This window comes from Xylocopa sonorina, unplaced genomic scaffold (assembly GCF_050948175.1).
Source record: "Xylocopa sonorina isolate GNS202 unplaced genomic scaffold, iyXylSono1_principal scaffold0498, whole genome shotgun sequence".
Lineage (NCBI taxonomy): Eukaryota > Metazoa > Arthropoda > Insecta > Hymenoptera > Apidae > Xylocopa > Xylocopa sonorina.
The window spans coordinates 83,950-102,500 of record NW_027490569.1 but is presented as its reverse complement, the minus strand read 5'-3'; the positions used below and the strand labels follow the sequence as shown (position 1 = coordinate 102,500).

At 14.5% G+C, this 18,551-nt stretch overlaps 4 protein-coding genes and 2 pseudogenes across 4 annotated transcripts; 3 read left to right on the top strand and 3 right to left on the bottom strand.

The window, feature by feature from the left end:
- The first annotated feature begins 6,883 nt into the window (after window positions 1–6,883).
- On the top strand, window positions 6,884–8,326 carry LOC143432514 (NADH-ubiquinone oxidoreductase chain 1 pseudogene; annotated as a pseudogene).
- LOC143432494 (cytochrome b-like) lies at window positions 7,891–9,187 on the bottom strand. Its single transcript, XM_076909158.1, is given in 1 exon segment — window positions 7,891–9,187. A coding segment is annotated over 1 exon segment (1,122 nt). The 5' UTR covers window positions 9,053–9,187; the 3' UTR covers window positions 7,891–7,930.
- Window positions 9,188–10,588: 1,401 nt separating this feature from the next.
- Window positions 10,589–11,007, top strand: LOC143432513 (NADH-ubiquinone oxidoreductase chain 4 pseudogene; annotated as a pseudogene).
- Window positions 11,008–11,569: 562 nt separating this feature from the next.
- On the top strand, window positions 11,570–13,018 carry LOC143432495 (NADH-ubiquinone oxidoreductase chain 5-like). Its single transcript, XM_076909159.1, is given in 1 exon segment — window positions 11,570–13,018. A coding segment is annotated over 1 exon segment (876 nt). The 5' UTR covers window positions 11,570–11,768; the 3' UTR covers window positions 12,645–13,018.
- Window positions 13,019–13,780: 762 nt separating this feature from the next.
- Window positions 13,781–14,566, bottom strand: LOC143432496 (cytochrome c oxidase subunit 3-like). Its single transcript, XM_076909160.1, is given in 1 exon segment — window positions 13,781–14,566. A coding segment is annotated over 1 exon segment (774 nt). The 3' UTR covers window positions 13,781–13,792.
- Window positions 14,567–15,965: 1,399 nt separating this feature from the next.
- LOC143432512 (cytochrome c oxidase subunit 2-like) lies at window positions 15,966–16,780 on the bottom strand. Its single transcript, XM_076909173.1, is given in 2 exon segments — window positions 15,966–16,685; window positions 16,751–16,780. Coding segments are annotated over 2 exon segments (744 nt in total). The 3' UTR covers window positions 15,966–15,971.
- Between the last annotated feature and the right edge of the window lie 1,771 nt (window positions 16,781–18,551).

Here is an 18,551-nt window from a genome sequence, read left to right as displayed (position 1 = left end):
TAAATAACGTTCATATAAATATCTCTAAATTTATATAAATAGTTGAATATAAAAATTTATACTAATATTTTAATAAATATAAAAAAATCATTAAATAATATAAATAACGTTCATATAAATATCCCTAAATTTATATAAATAGTTGAATATAAAAATTTATACTAATATTTTAATAAACATAAAAAAATCATTAAATAATATAAAAAAAATAATAAAATTATATGAAATATTAAATTAAATATAATTTAATATAATTGAATAGTTGAATATAAAAATTTATACTAATATTTTAATAAACATAAAAAAATCATTAAATAATATAAAAAAAATAATAAAATTATATGAAATATTAAATTAAATATAATTTAATATAATTGAATAGTTGAATATAAAAATTTATACTAATATTTTAACATATATAAAAAAATCATTAAATAATATAAATAACGTTCATATAAATATTCCTAAATTTATATAAATAGTTGAATATAAAAATTTATACTAATATTTTAATAAATATAAAAAAATCATTAAATAATATAAATAACGTTCATATAAATATCCCTAAATTTATATAAATAGTTGAATATAAAAATTTATACTAATATTTTAATAAACATAAAAAAATCATTAAATAATATAAAAAAAATAATAAAATTATATGAAATATTCAATTAAATATAATTTAATATAATTTTATCGATCAATAATCTTAACAATATATTGAGGGGATGTATTGTTAAGATTATTGATCGATAAAATTATATTCAATTAAATATAATTGAATAGTTGAATATAAAAATTTATACTAATATTTTAATAAACATAAAAAAATCATTAAATAATATAAAAAAAATAATAAAATTATATGAAATATTCAATTAAATATAATTTAATATAATTTTATCGATCAATAATTTTAACAATATATTGAGGGGATGTATTGTTAAGATTATTGATCGATAAAATTATATTCAATTAAATATAATTTAATATAATTGAATAGTTGAATATAAAAATTTATACTAATATTTTAATAAACATAAAAAAATCATTAAATAATATAAAAAAAATAATAAAATTATATGAAATATTAAATTAAATATAATTTAATATAATTGAATAGTTGAATATAAAAATTTATACTAATATTTTAACATATATAAAAAAATCATTAAATAATATAAATAACGTTCATATAAATATCCCTAAATTTATATAAATAGTTGAATATAAAAATTTATACTAATATTTTAATAAACATAAAAAAATCATTAAATAATATAAATAACGTTCATATAAATATCCCTAAATTTATATAAATAGTTGAATATAAAAATTTATACTAATATTTTAATAAACATAAAAAAATCATTAAATAATATAAAAAAAATAATAAAATTATATGAAATATTCAATTAAATATAATTTAATATAATTTTATCGATCAATAATCTTAACAATATATTGAGGGGATGTATTGTTAAGATTATTGATCGATAAAATTATATTAAATTAAATATAATTGAATAGTTGAATATAAAAATTTATACTAATATTTTAATAAACATAAAAAAATCATTAAATAATATAAAAAAAATAATAAAATTATATGAAATATTCAATTAAATATAATTTAATATAATTTTATCGATCAATAATTTTAACAATATATTGAGGGGATGTATTGTTAAGATTATTGATCGATAAAATTATATTAAATTAAATATAATTGAATAGTTGAATATAAAAATTTATACTAATATTTTAATAAACATAAAAAAATCATTAAATAATATAAAAAAAAATAATAAAATTATATGAAATATTCAATTAAATATAATTTAATATAATTTTATCGATCAATAATTTTAACAATATATTGAGGGGATGTATTGTTAAGATTATTGATCGATAAAATTATATTAAATTAAATATAATTGAATAGTTGAATATAAAAATTTATACTAATATTTTAATAAACATAAAAAAATCATTAAATAATATAAAAAAAATAATAAAATTATATGAAATATTCAATTAAATATAATTTAATATAATTTTATCGATCAATAATTTTAACAATATATTGAGGGGATGTATTGTTAAGATTATTGATCGATAAAATTATATTAAATTAAATATAATTGAATAGTTGAATATAAAAATTTATACTAATATTTTAATAAACATAAAAAAATCATTAAATAATATAAAAAAAAATAATAAAATTATATGAAATATTCAATTAAATATAATTTAATATAATTTTATCGATCAATAATTTTAACAATATATTGAGGGGATGTATTGTTAAGATTATTGATCGATAAAATTATATTAAATTAAATATAATTGAATAGTTGAATATAAAAATTTATACTAATATTTTAATAAACATAAAAAAATCATTAAATAATATAAAAAAAATAATAAAATTATATGAAATATTCAATTAAATATAATTTAATATAATTGAATAGTTGAATATAAAAATTTATACTAATATTTTAATAAACATAAAAAAATCATTAAATAATATAAAAAAAATAATAAAATTATATGAAATATTCAATTAAATATAATTTAATATAATTTTATCGATCAATAATTTTAACAATATATTGAGGGGATGTATTGTTAAGATTATTGATCGATAAAATTATATTAAATTAAATATAATTGAATAGTTGAATATAAAAATTTATACTAATATTTTAATAAACATAAAAAAATCATTAAATAATATAAAAAAAAATAATAAAATTATATGAAATATTCAATTAAATATAATTTAATATAATTTTATCGATCAATAATTTTAACAATATATTGAGGGGATGTATTGTTAAGATTATTGATCGATAAAATTATATTAAATTAAATATAATTGAATAGTTGAATATAAAAATTTATACTAATATTTTAATAAACATAAAAAAATCATTAAATAATATAAAAAAAATAATAAAATTATATGAAATATTCAATTAAATATAATTTAATATAATTTTATCGATCAATAATTTTAACAATATATTGAGGGGATGTATTGTTAAGATTATTGATCGATAAAATTATATTAAATTAAATATAATTGAATAGTTGAATATAAAAATTTATACTAATATTTTAATAAACATAAAAAAATCATTAAATAATATAAAAAAAAAATAATAAAATTATATGAAATATTCAATTAAATATAATTTAATATAATTTTATCGATCAATAATTTTAACAATATATTGAGGGGATGTATTGTTAAGATTATTGATCGATAAAATTATATTAAATTAAATATAATTGAATAGTTGAATATAAAAATTTATATTAATATTTTAATAAACATAAAAAAATCATTAAATAATATAAAAAAATAATAAAATTATATGAAATATTCAATTAAATATAATTTAATATAATTTTATCGATCAATAATTTTAACAATATATTGAGGGGATGTATTGTTAAGATTATTGATCGATAAAATTATATTAAATTAAATATAATTGAATAGTTGAATATAAAAATTTATACTAATATTTTAATAAACATAAAAAAATCATTAAATAATATAAATAACGTTCATATAAATATCCCTAAATTTATATAAATAGTTGAATATAAAAATTTATACTAATATTTTAATAAATATAAAAAAATCATTAAATAATATAAAAAAAAATAATAAAATTATATGAAATATTCAATTAAATATAATTTAATATAATTTTATCGATCAATAATCTTAACAATATATTGAGGGGATGTATTGTTAAGATTATTGATCGATAAAATTATATTTAATTAAATATAATTGAATAGTTGAATATAAAAATTTATACTAATATTTTAACATATATAAAAAAATCATTAAATAATATAAAAAAAAATAAAATTATATGAAATATTCAATTAAATATAATTTAATATAATTTTATCGATCAATAATTTTAACAATATATTGAGGGGATGTATTGTTAAGATTATTGATCGATAAAATTATATTCAATTAAATATAATTGAATAGTTGAATATAAAAATTTATATTAATATTTTAACATATATAAAAAAATCATTAAATAATATAAAAAAAAATAAAATTATATGAAATATTCAATTAAATATAATTTAATATAATTTTATCGATCAATAATTTTAACAATATATTGAGGGGATGTATTGTTAAGATTATTGATCGATAAAATTATATTCAATTAAATATAATTGAATAGTTGAATATAAAAATTTATACTAATATTTTAATAAACATAAAAAAATCATTAAATAATATAAAAAAAATAATAAAATTATATGAAATATTCAATTAAATATAATTTAATATAATTTTATCGATCAATAATTTTAACAATATATTGAGGGGATGTATTGTTAAGATTATTGATCGATAAAATTATATTCAATTAAATATAATTGAATAGTTGAATATAAAAATTTATATTAATATTTTAACATATATAAAAAAATCATTAAATAATATAAAAAAAAATAAAATTATATGAAATATTCAATTAAATATAATTTAATATAATTTTATCGATCAATAATTTTAACAATATATTGAGGGGATGTATTGTTAAGATTATTGATCGATAAAATTATATTAAATTAAATATAATTGAATAGTTGAATATAAAAATTTATATTAATATTTAATAAATATAAAGATAATTGATAATTTTAAATTTATTATTAATTAAATTATTTAATTAATATAATATGTAAATTATATATTATATTATTTATATTTAAAATAATTTAAATAATTTAAAATAATTAATATAGAATATTATTTAAGTTAATTAAAGTTAATAATAGGAATTAATTTTAATAAATATAAAATTAGTGCCAGCAATAGCGGTTAAACTATTTTTATAAGTTAATTATGTTAAATATGGTATAGTTTAATAAAATAAAATTAATTAATTAAATTAATTTATGGTGGAATATAGTGTATTAATTTATATAGTTATTAATTATTAAATATTAAATTATAGAGGTTTATTTAAAAGACTAGGATTAGATACCCTATTATAAAATAAAAATTAAATATTAAGAATTAAATGTAAATCATTAAAATTTAAAATTTGGCGGCCATATATTTTTATTAGAGAAATTTGTGAATTAATTCGATGTTACACGAAAGGATATACTTAAATTAATTATTTTGTGTATTGTTGTTTTAAGATTTTAATTAAATATTAAAGTTAATAAATTTAATTTAATTGTAATTCAGATCAAAATGTAGAATATTTAAGATTTTATGAATTTTAATTAATTTTATTATTGGATAATTATTATTAATAATAATTTGAAATCAAATTTAAAAGTAAATTTTTATAATTATAAAAATTGAAATTAATGTTATTTGGTGTACAAATTGCCCGTCAATTTCATTATAAGTGAAATAAGTCGTAACACAGTAAATGTATTGGAAAATGTATTTAGAAACTAAAAATTTTAGTTTAAACAAAATATTTCATTTACATTGAAAAGTTTTATAAAAATTAAAAATTTTAATTGTTTTTTTAAATATCAATTAATTAATTAATAAAATTATATTAACGTGTTAATTATTTTAGTATTTATTAAGAATAAATATATTAATTTATATAGATAGTAATGTAAATGAATAAAGTAAAATATATAAAAGTATAATTAATTTTGTACCTTTTGTATCAGGGTTAATTTATATAAATTTAATAATTTTAAATATCTCGAATATAAAAGAGTTAATTATATATAATATTTTTTGTAAAATAAAAATTATTAATATATAATTAGAGGTTAAATGCCATTCGATTTTATTGATATCTAGTTTTTTATTAAATAAATTTAATTTAAATAAATATAATATTTATTTGTAATATAAATTATAAATAAATTATATTTAGAAATAATTTATGGGATAAACTATAAATTAATATATAATTAAAATTTATAATGTAAATTAAATAATATAATCATAGAATTTGATATTGTAATTAAAAATTTTATAATTTAATTAAATAGTTGAATATAAAAATTTAAATATTTAATATAAAAATTTAATAAAAAAATTTTAAGAATAATATTTAATAGGATATAATGATTAAATTAGTAATATAAATAAGTAAATTATATATATATATATATATATATAATTAAGGAATTAGGCAAAATAAATATATTCACCTGTTTAACAAAAACATGGTTTATTGAATATAATTTTAAATCAATCTGCTCAATGAAAGAATTTAAATAGCTGCAGTAAAAGTAACTGTACTAAGGTAGCATAATCAGTTGTTTTTTAATTGAAAACTAGTATGAAAGAATTGATGAAATATATACTGTCTCAATTATATAATACGAATTTAAAATTTTAGTAAAAATGCTAAAATTTTATTATGGGACGATAAGACCCTATAGAATTTTATATTTTATTTATTAATTTAATAAATTAAAATATTTGATTGGGAGGATTATTAAATTAAATTAACTTTAATAAATTATTCTTAAATATAAGTAAATTAAATGATTAAATTTTATTTATTAAAAGATTAAATTACCTTAGGGATAACAGCGTAATATCTTTTGTTAGGTCATATTAATAAAGATGATTGCGACCTCGATGTTGAATTAAGATATTAATTAGGTGCAGATATCTAATATATAAGTCTGTTCGACTTTTAAAATCTTACATGATTTGAGTTCAGATCGACGTAAGTCAGATCGGTTTCTATCTATAATAAAAGTAATAATTAATTGTACGAAAGGACCTTAATTAGTAAATAATTTAAATAAATAAATAAATTTATTTAAGTAAATTATTTTAGCAAATAAGTGCATTAAATTTAGAATTTAAATATTAATAAATTAATTTATTAAAATAATAATTTATATTATTTTAAATTTAATTTTATTAATTTTAATAGTGTTAATGGGTGTAGCATTTTTAACATTAACTGAACGTAAAATTTTAGGTTATATTCAAATACGTAAAGGTCCTAATAAATTAGGTTTTAAAGGAATATTACAACCTTTTAGAGATGCAATTAAATTAATTTCTAAAGAATGATTTTTTTATAATTTAGATTATATATATTTTATAATTAGACCTTTATTAATATTTATATTATCAATAATATTATGATTATTTTATCCTTGATTAAATTTATATAATATTAATTATAGAATAATTTTAATAATATTAATTTTAGGATTAAATATTTATCCAATTATAATAATTGGTTGATGTGATGTTCAAGATCAAATTATTCAATATTGGGTTCATTACGTTCAATTGCTCAAATAATTTCATTTGAAATTAGGATATTTTTAATATTTTTTGTATTTTTTTTATTAATTGAAAGTTATTCAATTTTTAGAATTATTGGTTATCAGATAATAGTAAAATTTAGTTGATTATTATTTCCATTATATTTTATATTTTTAATAAGAATATTAATTGAATTAAATCGTACTCCATTTGATTTAATTGAAGGAGAATCAGAATTAGTTTCTGGTTTTAATGTTGAATATTATAGAAGAATATTTACTTTAATTTTTTTAGCTGAATATTCAAATATAATATTTTTATCAATAATCTTAACAATTATATTTTATGGATTTATATATTGATCAGTTTATTTTTTATTAGTGTATATGGGTCATGTATTATTTTTTTTATTAATTCGAGGGGTTTTACCTCGAATTCGATATGATGAATTAATACATATATGTTGAACAGATTTATTAACAATTAGATTATTTTATTTAATTTATATTTATTTAATTAAAGAATTTATATATATAATATAAAGTTAATAGAATATTTATAATTCTATATTGTATTTTCAAAATACATACTTATTCAAGTTCATTAACTAGATAAATTAAATATTAATTAATTAATTAATAAATTATCTCATAATTTGTAAAAAAATTGATTAATAAAAAAATATGTAAAGTATGATGAAGTGATGATTAAATTAATATTAGTATATGGATATTCAATTAGTTGACCTCCAATTCATGTTAATAAAATAAAATTATTAATAAAAATTCAATAAATATATTGATTTAATTTATAGAATTTATTTGTTTTATTAATATAATTTATTAATATTGGTATAAAGTATAAAATTATAATAGATATAATTAATGCAATTACTCCACCTAATTTATTAGTAATTGATCGTAAAATTGAATATGCAAATAAAAAATATCATTCTGGTTTAATATGAGTTGGAGTTACTATTGAATTAGCAATTTTAAAATTATCTGGATCTCCTAAATAATATGGATTTTGTAGAATAATAATTAATAATAATAATAAAATTATAATTATTATTAATAAATCTTTAATTAAAAAATAAGGATGAAATAAAATTTTATAATAATTACTATTTGTTCCTAATGGATTTGATGAACCTTTATCATGTAGAAAAAATAAATGTAATATTACTATAACTAAAATAATTAAAGGTAATAAAAAATGTAATGAAAAAAATCGATTTAATGTTGCGTTATTAATTGAGTATCCTCCTCAAATTCATTCAACAATTATTTGTCCAATAAATGGAATTGCAGATAATAAATTAGTAATAACTGTTGCTCCTCAAAAAGATATTTGTCCTCATGGAAGTACATATCCTAAAAATGCAGTAGCTATAGAAATAAATAAAATTGTTACTCCAATTATTCAAACATGAGTTAATTTAAAAGAATTATAATAAATATTTCGTCTAATATGAATATATATTATAATAAAATAAAATGATGCTCCATTTATATGAATTATTCGAATAATTCATCCATAATTAACATCTTTTATAATATGAATTATACTATCAAATGCATAATTAATATTTGGACAATAATGTATTGATAAAAATAATCCTGATAAAATTTGAATAAATAACATTATTCCTAAAATTGATCCAAAATTTCATCATATATTAATGTTTATTGGAGTGGGTAAAGAAATAACTGGATCAATAAAATTATTTAATAAAATATTTGAATTTAATAATTTTTTAAATCTCATATAATTTAAAATAAGATTTAATTTAAATTATATTTTAGATCGTAGTGATTTTTTATTAATATAGCATATTTTAAAAATTAAAAATAAAGTTAAAATTAATGTTATAATTATTAATAATAATATTACGTGATTTGGAAATTGAAAAATATTAGAAATAGTATTTTTATCTAAATTTAATCCAATTTTAATTGGATTATCAAAGTTTTTTGTTTTTTTAAATAAAAAAATAATAATAAGAAATGCAGTTAATAAAATTCCTCAAAGAATACCAGATCAATTTTTTTTTATTGGTGAATTAATTATTCTAGAAAAATAAATGAATGTAATTATTATTCCACTAATAAATACAATAAGAATTATTAAGTTATTAATTGAATTTAAAGTATATAAATATGTTGAAATTCTTAATATAATTGAATATAAAATTAATGTAATGATTAATTTTAATGGATTTATTTTAATATTTAATACATTATTTATTAAAATATAAAATAAAATTATTATTGGAATAATATTAATAATTATAATTGTTATTATTGTTGTAATAAGATATCAAAAATAGTTTAATTAAAAAATAATAACTTTGGAAGTTATTGATATAAATAACGTATTTTTTGAATATCTTAGCTATAAAATGTATATTATTTATTATTAATTTACAAAATTAATGTTTTAAATTAAACTATATAGCTATTATAAATTAGAATAATATTAATTTTTAATATATTTTTTATGCTAATAATATTATTTCATTTAAACAATAATTATTTAAGATTTTTAATTTATATAGAATATATTATTGTAACTATTTTATTTTTTTTAATTATATTTAAATTAAATATTTGATTTTTTTTAATTTATTTAGTTTCATCAGTTTGTGAGTCAGTATTAGGTTTATCTTTATTAGTAAGAATAAATTATGAATATGGACATCAAAAAATTTCATTAATTAATTTATGTTAGAGTTAATAGTATTATTTTTAATAATTAGTAAAGTAAATAAAATTTCTGGTGTATATATAGCTATAACTGGAGTTTTATTAATAATAAAGAATAGTTGAATAGAATGATCAATAATTGTATCTGAGTGTGGATTAAATACTTATTCAACTTGAATAAGAGTTATAACTTTATATATTGGAGGTTTAGTTATTATTAGATTAAATGAACAAAATAAAATTATATTAAATTATTTATTATTATTATTATTATGTTTTAATTTTATAATAATAAATTTATTATATTATTATTTATTATTTGAAATTGGTGTAATTATAATATTTTATATAATTATTTTTTGAGGTAATACTTCAAGACGAATTTTAGCAAGATTTTATTTATTATTTTATACTATAGTTTTTTCATTACCTATATTATTTATTATATTTGTATTATTTAATAATATTGGAAGATTATCTTTTATTATAATAGATTTAATTAATTTAAAAATAAATTATTTTATTATTATATATATAATATTAACTTTTTTAGTTAAAATTCCTATATATATATTTCATCAATGATTATTAAAAGCTCATGTTGAAGCACCTTATTATATTTCAATAATTTTGGCTTCAATTATATTAAAATTAGGAACTTATGGTTTATTACGAATTTTAAAATTTTGTTTTTGTAGTATAAATGAATTTTATATTTTTTATATTATATTAAGAATTTTAGGAATAATTGTAATAAGATTATTATGTTTTATTACTATTGATATAAAAGTTTTAATTGCTATTTCATCAGTTGTTCATATAGGTTTATTAATTATAGGAATATTTATGAATATAAAAATAAATATTATTGGAAGTTATTTATTAATAATTTCTCATGGTTTTAGATCATCAGGATTATTTTTTTTAGTAAATGTTGTTTATAAAGAAACTAATAGACGATTATTTTTAATTAATAAAGGGATATTTATATATATACCTTCAATATCTTTAATATGATTTTTAATATGTTCATTAAATATAGCAATTCCTGTAACATTGAATTTAGTTGGGGAAATTATAATAATTATGGGTTCTATTATATGGTATAAATTTTTATATAAATTTTTAACTATATATTTAATTTTTAGTTTTATATATTCTTTATATTTATTTGTAAGAGTTAATCATGGAAAAAATAATTTAGAAAATATTTATAGAGGTTATATAGTTGAATTTTTTGTTATTTTAATACATTGAATTCCAATAAATTTAGTTGTTTTAAATATAGAAGCTTTAATTTATTTAAATAGTTTAAATATAAAATTTTGAATTGTGATTTCAAAGATGTTTTTTAACTTTAAATTATTGTAAAAATAATAATTTTTGGATTAATTTTATATTTTAAAAGTTTATTATTAATATATTTAACATTATGTATAAATTATTATATATTTACATATGTTATAGAATGATTAATTATTGATTATAATTCAATAAAGTTTAATTTATTTTTATTAGTTGATAATTTAACATTATCATTTATTATAATTGTGACTTTAATTTCTTCATTAATTATGTTTTATTCAATTAAATATATAAATTTAGATGAAATTGAATTAAAACGATTTTATTATTTATTAATGATATTTATTTATTCTATATATTTTATAATTCTTAGTCCTTGTATTTTAACAGTTATTATTGGTTGAGATGGATTAGGATTAATTTCATTTTGTTTAATTATTTATTATCAAAATATAAAATCATTTGTAGCTGGTATGTTAACTATAATTTTAAATCGAATTGGAGATGCTAGTTTATTATTAATAATAGCTATAATATGTTCTTGTGGAAGTTGAAATTTGTTTTTATATGATATGAATTTTTCAATAATATTTTTTATTATTATAATAGCATTTACAAAAAGAGCTCAAATACCTTTTTCTAATTGATTACCAGCAGCAATGATAGCTCCAACTCCAGTATCTTCATTAGTTCATTCTTCAACATTAGTAACAGCTGGTGTTTACATTTTAATTCGATTTGAAAAATATATTGATGAAAATTTTAAAATAAATATAATATTAGTTTCAAGATTTACTATATTAATATCAGGTCTTATTGCAAATTATGAAATTGATTTAAAAAAAATTGTTGCATTATCAACATTAAGTCAATTAGGTTTTATAATAAGAGTTTTATTTATAGGATTTAGTGAATTAGCTTTTTTTCATTTATATATTCATGCATTATTTAAGTCATTAATATTTATATGTGTTGGTAATTTTATTCATAATAATGAATCAGATCAAGATATTCGAGATTATAGAAATTTAAATATATTATATCCAGTAAAATCTACAATTTTATTATTTACATTATTTAGATTAATGGGATTTCCTTTTTTATTGGGATTTTATTCAAAAGATATAATTATAGAACATATTTATGATAATAAATTAATTACGTTTAATTTATTTATTTTATTAGTTGGAACAATTTTAACAGTATCTTATGCATTTCGTATAATTTTAATGATTTTATTTCATCAAGAAATAAATATAAGGTATATTAAAATACATAATGATTTTTTTATAAATATTATTATATTTACATTATTTGTAACTTCATTAGTATATGCAAAATTTTATTGATCAATTATATATTCATTTTATAATTTAACTTTAAGTTATAATATAAAATTATTGTTATCTAAATTATTTATTTTAGGAATATTTATTGGATTTTTAAGTTATAAAAATTTATTATTTTTTTCAATGTATGTATTATCTTTTAAAAATATAATATATGTAGATAAATTTTTTAAAATTTTATATTTATATGTATTTATAGTAATTGAAGAATATGAATCAATTATTGAAAAAAAAATTATTCCTTTTATTATACATGAATTATTAAATATATTTAGCAATTTAATTAAATTTCGTATTGAAAATTATAATTTTATTGATTTAATAATAAATAATATTATATTTATTATTATTATTTTTTTTATATTATTTAATTATTTAAATAGCTTATATAAAGTGTAATATTGAAAATATTAAGAAAATTTTTTAATTTTTAAATATTTATAAGTTAATAAATAACTATTTATATATTGAAAATATATTGTTTTATATTAAACTATATAAATAGAAATAATGATTAATTTATTAATCAATAATTGAATTAGAAGTTCAATTTAATTTATTTCATTAATTGGAAAATTACTCTCAATGTATTTATTAACAATAAATTGCCTCTATTTGGCTTCAATTAATAAATTATATATAACTAATAGTTTAGTTAATTTTTAAGTCGAAATTAAATGTAATATTTACTTATATATATATATATTAGTATAATCATTTAATAAAATTAAAAAATCATTCAGTAAATAATGTTAAAATTAATGATATAATAAAAGTAATTATTGTTAATAATAAAATTATTGAATTTATATTGATTAAATGAAAAATTAATGGAAGTAATATAATAATTTCAACATCAAAAATTAAGAATATTAAAGTAATTATAAAAAATGGTAATGAAAAAGGAAGATTAGGTTTAGATAATGGTGAATATCCACATTCATATGGTAAATTTTTTTCATAATTATTTTTTTTTATTATTGAAATAAATATATTTGTTATATAAATAATTATAGGAATTAAATTTACAATTATTAATAAAGTTAAATAAAAATATATTATATATATTAAATTATTTAAATTTTTTAATTGGAAATTAAATGTAATATTTATACTATATATATATGTATATTGAATTATCATATTAATCAATATAAAAATAAATATAAAAATAATCAAATAACATCTACAAAATGTCAATATCATAATGCTGCTTCAAAATGAAAATGATGAATATTAGAAAAATGATTTTTTTTAAATCGTATATATATTGTTAAAATTATTATAATACCAATAATTACATGTAATCCATGAAATCCAGTTATTATAAAAAAAATAGATCCAAAAATTCTATCATTAAAACAAAATATAGATTCATTATATTCAATGTATTGTAATACAATAAAATATATTCCTAAAATTAATGTATATTTTAGTCTTTTATTAAAATTAACATAATTTATATTTAATAAAGAGTGATGACCTCATGTAATTGTAAATCCTGATGAAACTAAAATTACTGAATTTAATAATGGAATATCATAAGGATTAAATATTTCAATTATTATTGGAGGTCAGGTTATTCCAATTTCAATATTTGGTGAAATTGATGAGTGAAAAAATGTTCAAAAAAATGAAATAAAAAAAAATAATTCTGAAATAATAAATAAAATTATTCTAAATTTAAGAAATTTTATTACTATAATTGTATGTATTCCTTGAAATGTTCTTTCTCGGATTACATCTCGTCATCATTGATATATTGTAATAATTATATTTAATAAATTAATATATAATAAATAATCATTATTTAAATATAAATAAATAATAATTCTAATTATTAAATTTATTAAATTAAATGATATAATTAATGGTCAAGGTCTTAAAGTAACTATATGATAAGGGTGATTATGTGTTTTCATAATGATATAATATACCAATTAAAAATTTATGTAAATTATATTAATTATAGAATTTAAATCTATTAAATAAAATTAAAGAATATGATTATATAAATGATTAATTTTAATTATTTATATTTACTTGAAATTAATAATTTAATTAATCATTTATTTTTAATTGAATAATATATGAGAATCATAAATAATAAAGTACCTAGAGTAAAAAAAATCATTGGATGATTTAAAAATAAAATAAGAAGTTTATTGATTATTCGGTTATAAATTTTATAAATCTCAACTTTAATATTAATATAAATTAAGAATAAAACCGTTTTTAATAATTTGAATAATTTTTTTAATATGTCGTTTTTCATTTTAAATTTATTTAATTTCTGAAAAATATAGAATTAATAAAATAGAATATACATAGGCTTGGATTATTGCTATTGAAATTTCAAGAATAAATAATAAATTTTGAGTTAAAATTGTAATTAATATTAAAATTAAATTTTTATACTCAATATTATTAATTGATATTGAAGATCCAATTAAAGTTAATAATAAATGGCCTGCAATTAGATTAGCTGTAAGACGAATTGATAATGTTCAAGGACGAATAATATTTCTAATTAATTCAATATAAACTATAAAATTTATTAATATAAATGGAGTATTTAATGGTACAAGATGACTTAATGATTTTTTTGTTAAATTAATTCAATTAAAGATTAATATTGAAATTCATATTGAAAATCTTATAATTAAATTAAATGATATATGTCTGGTAATAGTAAAAATATAAGGTATTAATCTTAAAAAATTTATTATTATAATTATTAATATTAATCTAATAAATATTAAAATATTAGATTGATATTTTTTTGATGAGATTAATATAAATTCTTTATATAATAAAGATAAAAAATTAATTCATATTATATTTAATCGTGATGGAATTAATCAATATGAATGAGGAATTAATATTAAATATATGAAAATAACAATTCAATTAAGTATTAAATTTTGGTTAATTGCAGGATCAAATCTTTCAAATAAATTTATCAATATCATTTTCAATAAGTTTTTATTTTATATAAATCTTTATTAAATTTTAATTTTAATGGAATTGAATTTAAAATAAATATAATTAAAATAAAATTAAATTTACATAATAATGAAATATATAATCATTTAATTGGTCTTATTTGTGGTATAATATTATTAGAAAATCAAATTAATTATAAATTATATTAACTAATAATTAATCATTAGAAGTATTTATAATTTACTATTTTTGATTTAAAAAATCAATTCTTTAATTTCAGACATCTAATGAATATATTAAAATAATAATTTTATTAATTTTAGTTTGACAAACTAATGTTATAAATTAACTAATTTTAAAATTTAATTAAAATGATTTAATTCAATTTATAAATAATTCATAAGATGTTCTTTCAATAACAATAGGTATAAATCTATGATTTATACCACAAATTTCTGAACATTGACCAAAATAAATTCCAGGACGAATACAAAAAAGATTAAATTGATTAATTCGTCCTGGAATTGCATCAATTTTAATTCCTAGTGAAGGAATTACTCATGAATGAATTACATCAGTTGATGAAATAATTAATCGAATTGCAATTTTTATAGGAATAATTATTCGATTATCAACATCTAATAATCGAAATAAATTTAAATTATTATTGTTAATTATATATGAATCAAATTCAATGTTAATAAAATCAGAATATTCATATGATCAATATCATTGATGACCAATTGATTTAATTGAAAAAATTGGATTTAAAATTTCATCAATATAATATAAAATTTTTAATGAAGGAAAACAAATAAATAATAAAATTAATATAGGAATAATTGTTCAAATAATTTCAATAGTATGATTTTTTAATAAAAATCGATTTAAAAATCAGTTATTAAATAAATTAATTAAAATTATTATAATTAATATTATAATTATAATTATAATTATTATTACTAAATTATGAAATGAAATTAAATTATCAGAGTAAGGTGAGTTAGAATTTTGAAAAAAATATATTTGTCAAGTTGCAATTTTTAATAAATGTTTATAAACAATATATATAGATCTTAAATCTAGCGCACTTATCTGCCATATTAAAATTCTGAAAAAAAAGTTTTTATTTTTCTTTTAATAATAATAGGAGTTTCAACAAAAGAATGATTTAATGGAGGGTAAGTCATTAATCATTCTAATGATGATTGTCTATACTTAAATATAATTATACGTTTTACAATTATTCTTTCTATAATAATAAAAATCATTATAATCAATCTATTAGTTGATATAATTGATCCTAATGATGAAATTGAATTTCAAAAAAAATAAGCATCAGGATAATCAGAATAACGTCGTGGTATTCCCATTAATCCTAAAAAATGTTGAGGAAAAAATGTTATATTTACTCCAACAAATATAAAAATAAATTGAATTTTTAATCAATTATTATTTAATATAAGTCCATAAATTAAAGGATATCAGTGAATAAATCTTGAAATAATTGCAAATACGGCACCTATAGATAATACATAATGAAAATGTCCAACAACATAATAAGTATCATGTAAAATAATATCAATTGATGAATTTGATAATATAATACCAGTTAATCCTCCAATAGTAAATAAAATTACAAAACCTAATGATCAAATAATTGAATTATTATAAGAATTTATTTTACATCCATGATAAGTAGCAAGTCATCTAAAAACTTTAATTCCTGTAGGTACAGCAATAATTATAGTAGCAGAAGTAAAATAAGCTCGAGTATCAACATCTAATCCTACTGTAAATATATGATGAGCTCATACAATAAATCCTAAAAATCCAATTCCTAATATTGCGTAAATTATTCCTAAATTTCCAAATACTTCTTTTTTTCCACTTTCATTTATAATAATATGAGAAATTAATCCAAATCCTGGTAAAATTAAAATATAAACTTCTGGATGACCAAAAAATCAAAATAAATGTTGAAATAAAATTGGATCACCACCTCCTATTGGATCAAAAAATGATGTATTAAAATTTCGATCGAATAGTAATATTGTAATAGCACCAGCTAATACTGGTAAAGATAATAATAATAAAATTGCAGTAATAAATACAGCTCATGAAAATAAATTAATTATGTCATAATTTATTGCAATATTTTTTATTATTATAATAGTTACTATAAAATTTATTGCTCCTATAATAGATGAAATACCTGAAATATGTAATGAAAAAATTATAATATCAACTGAAGGGGAAGAATGATATAAATAAGAAGATAAAGGAGGGTAAATTGTTCATCCTGTTCCTGGTCTTATATTAAATAAATTTCTAGAAATTAATATAATTAATGAAGGAGGTAATAATCAAAATCTAATATTATTTATTCGAGGAAATGCTATATCAGGTAAACCAAGTATTAAAGGAATTAATCAATTTCCAAATCCTCCAATTATAAATGGTATTACTATAAAAAAAATCATTAAAAATGCATGAGCTGTAATTAATGAATTATAAATTTGATCATTATTAATTCAATTTCCAGGAATACTTAATTCTATTCGAATTATAAATCTTATAGATGTTCCAATTATTCCTGATCATAAAGCTAATATAATATATAATATACCAATATACTTATGATTTGTTGACATAAATCATTTTTTTATTAAGATTTATACTTTTAAAATTTTAAATATATTTTTAATTTTGAAGATTAATAGTTTAAGATAATTAACTTAAAATCTTCAAAAGTATAAAATTCAATTATTAGTATTATGTCTGAAAAAGAAATAAATTGTAAATTTATTCATAAAGATTTTAAATTCTTTTAATACTATAAATTTTTATATTTAATTATTAAAGTTTTTAAAAACATTAAATTGCAAATTTAAAGATATAAATTATATTTATTAATAATTAATAAATATAAAATATTATAAATATTGTTATATTTATGGA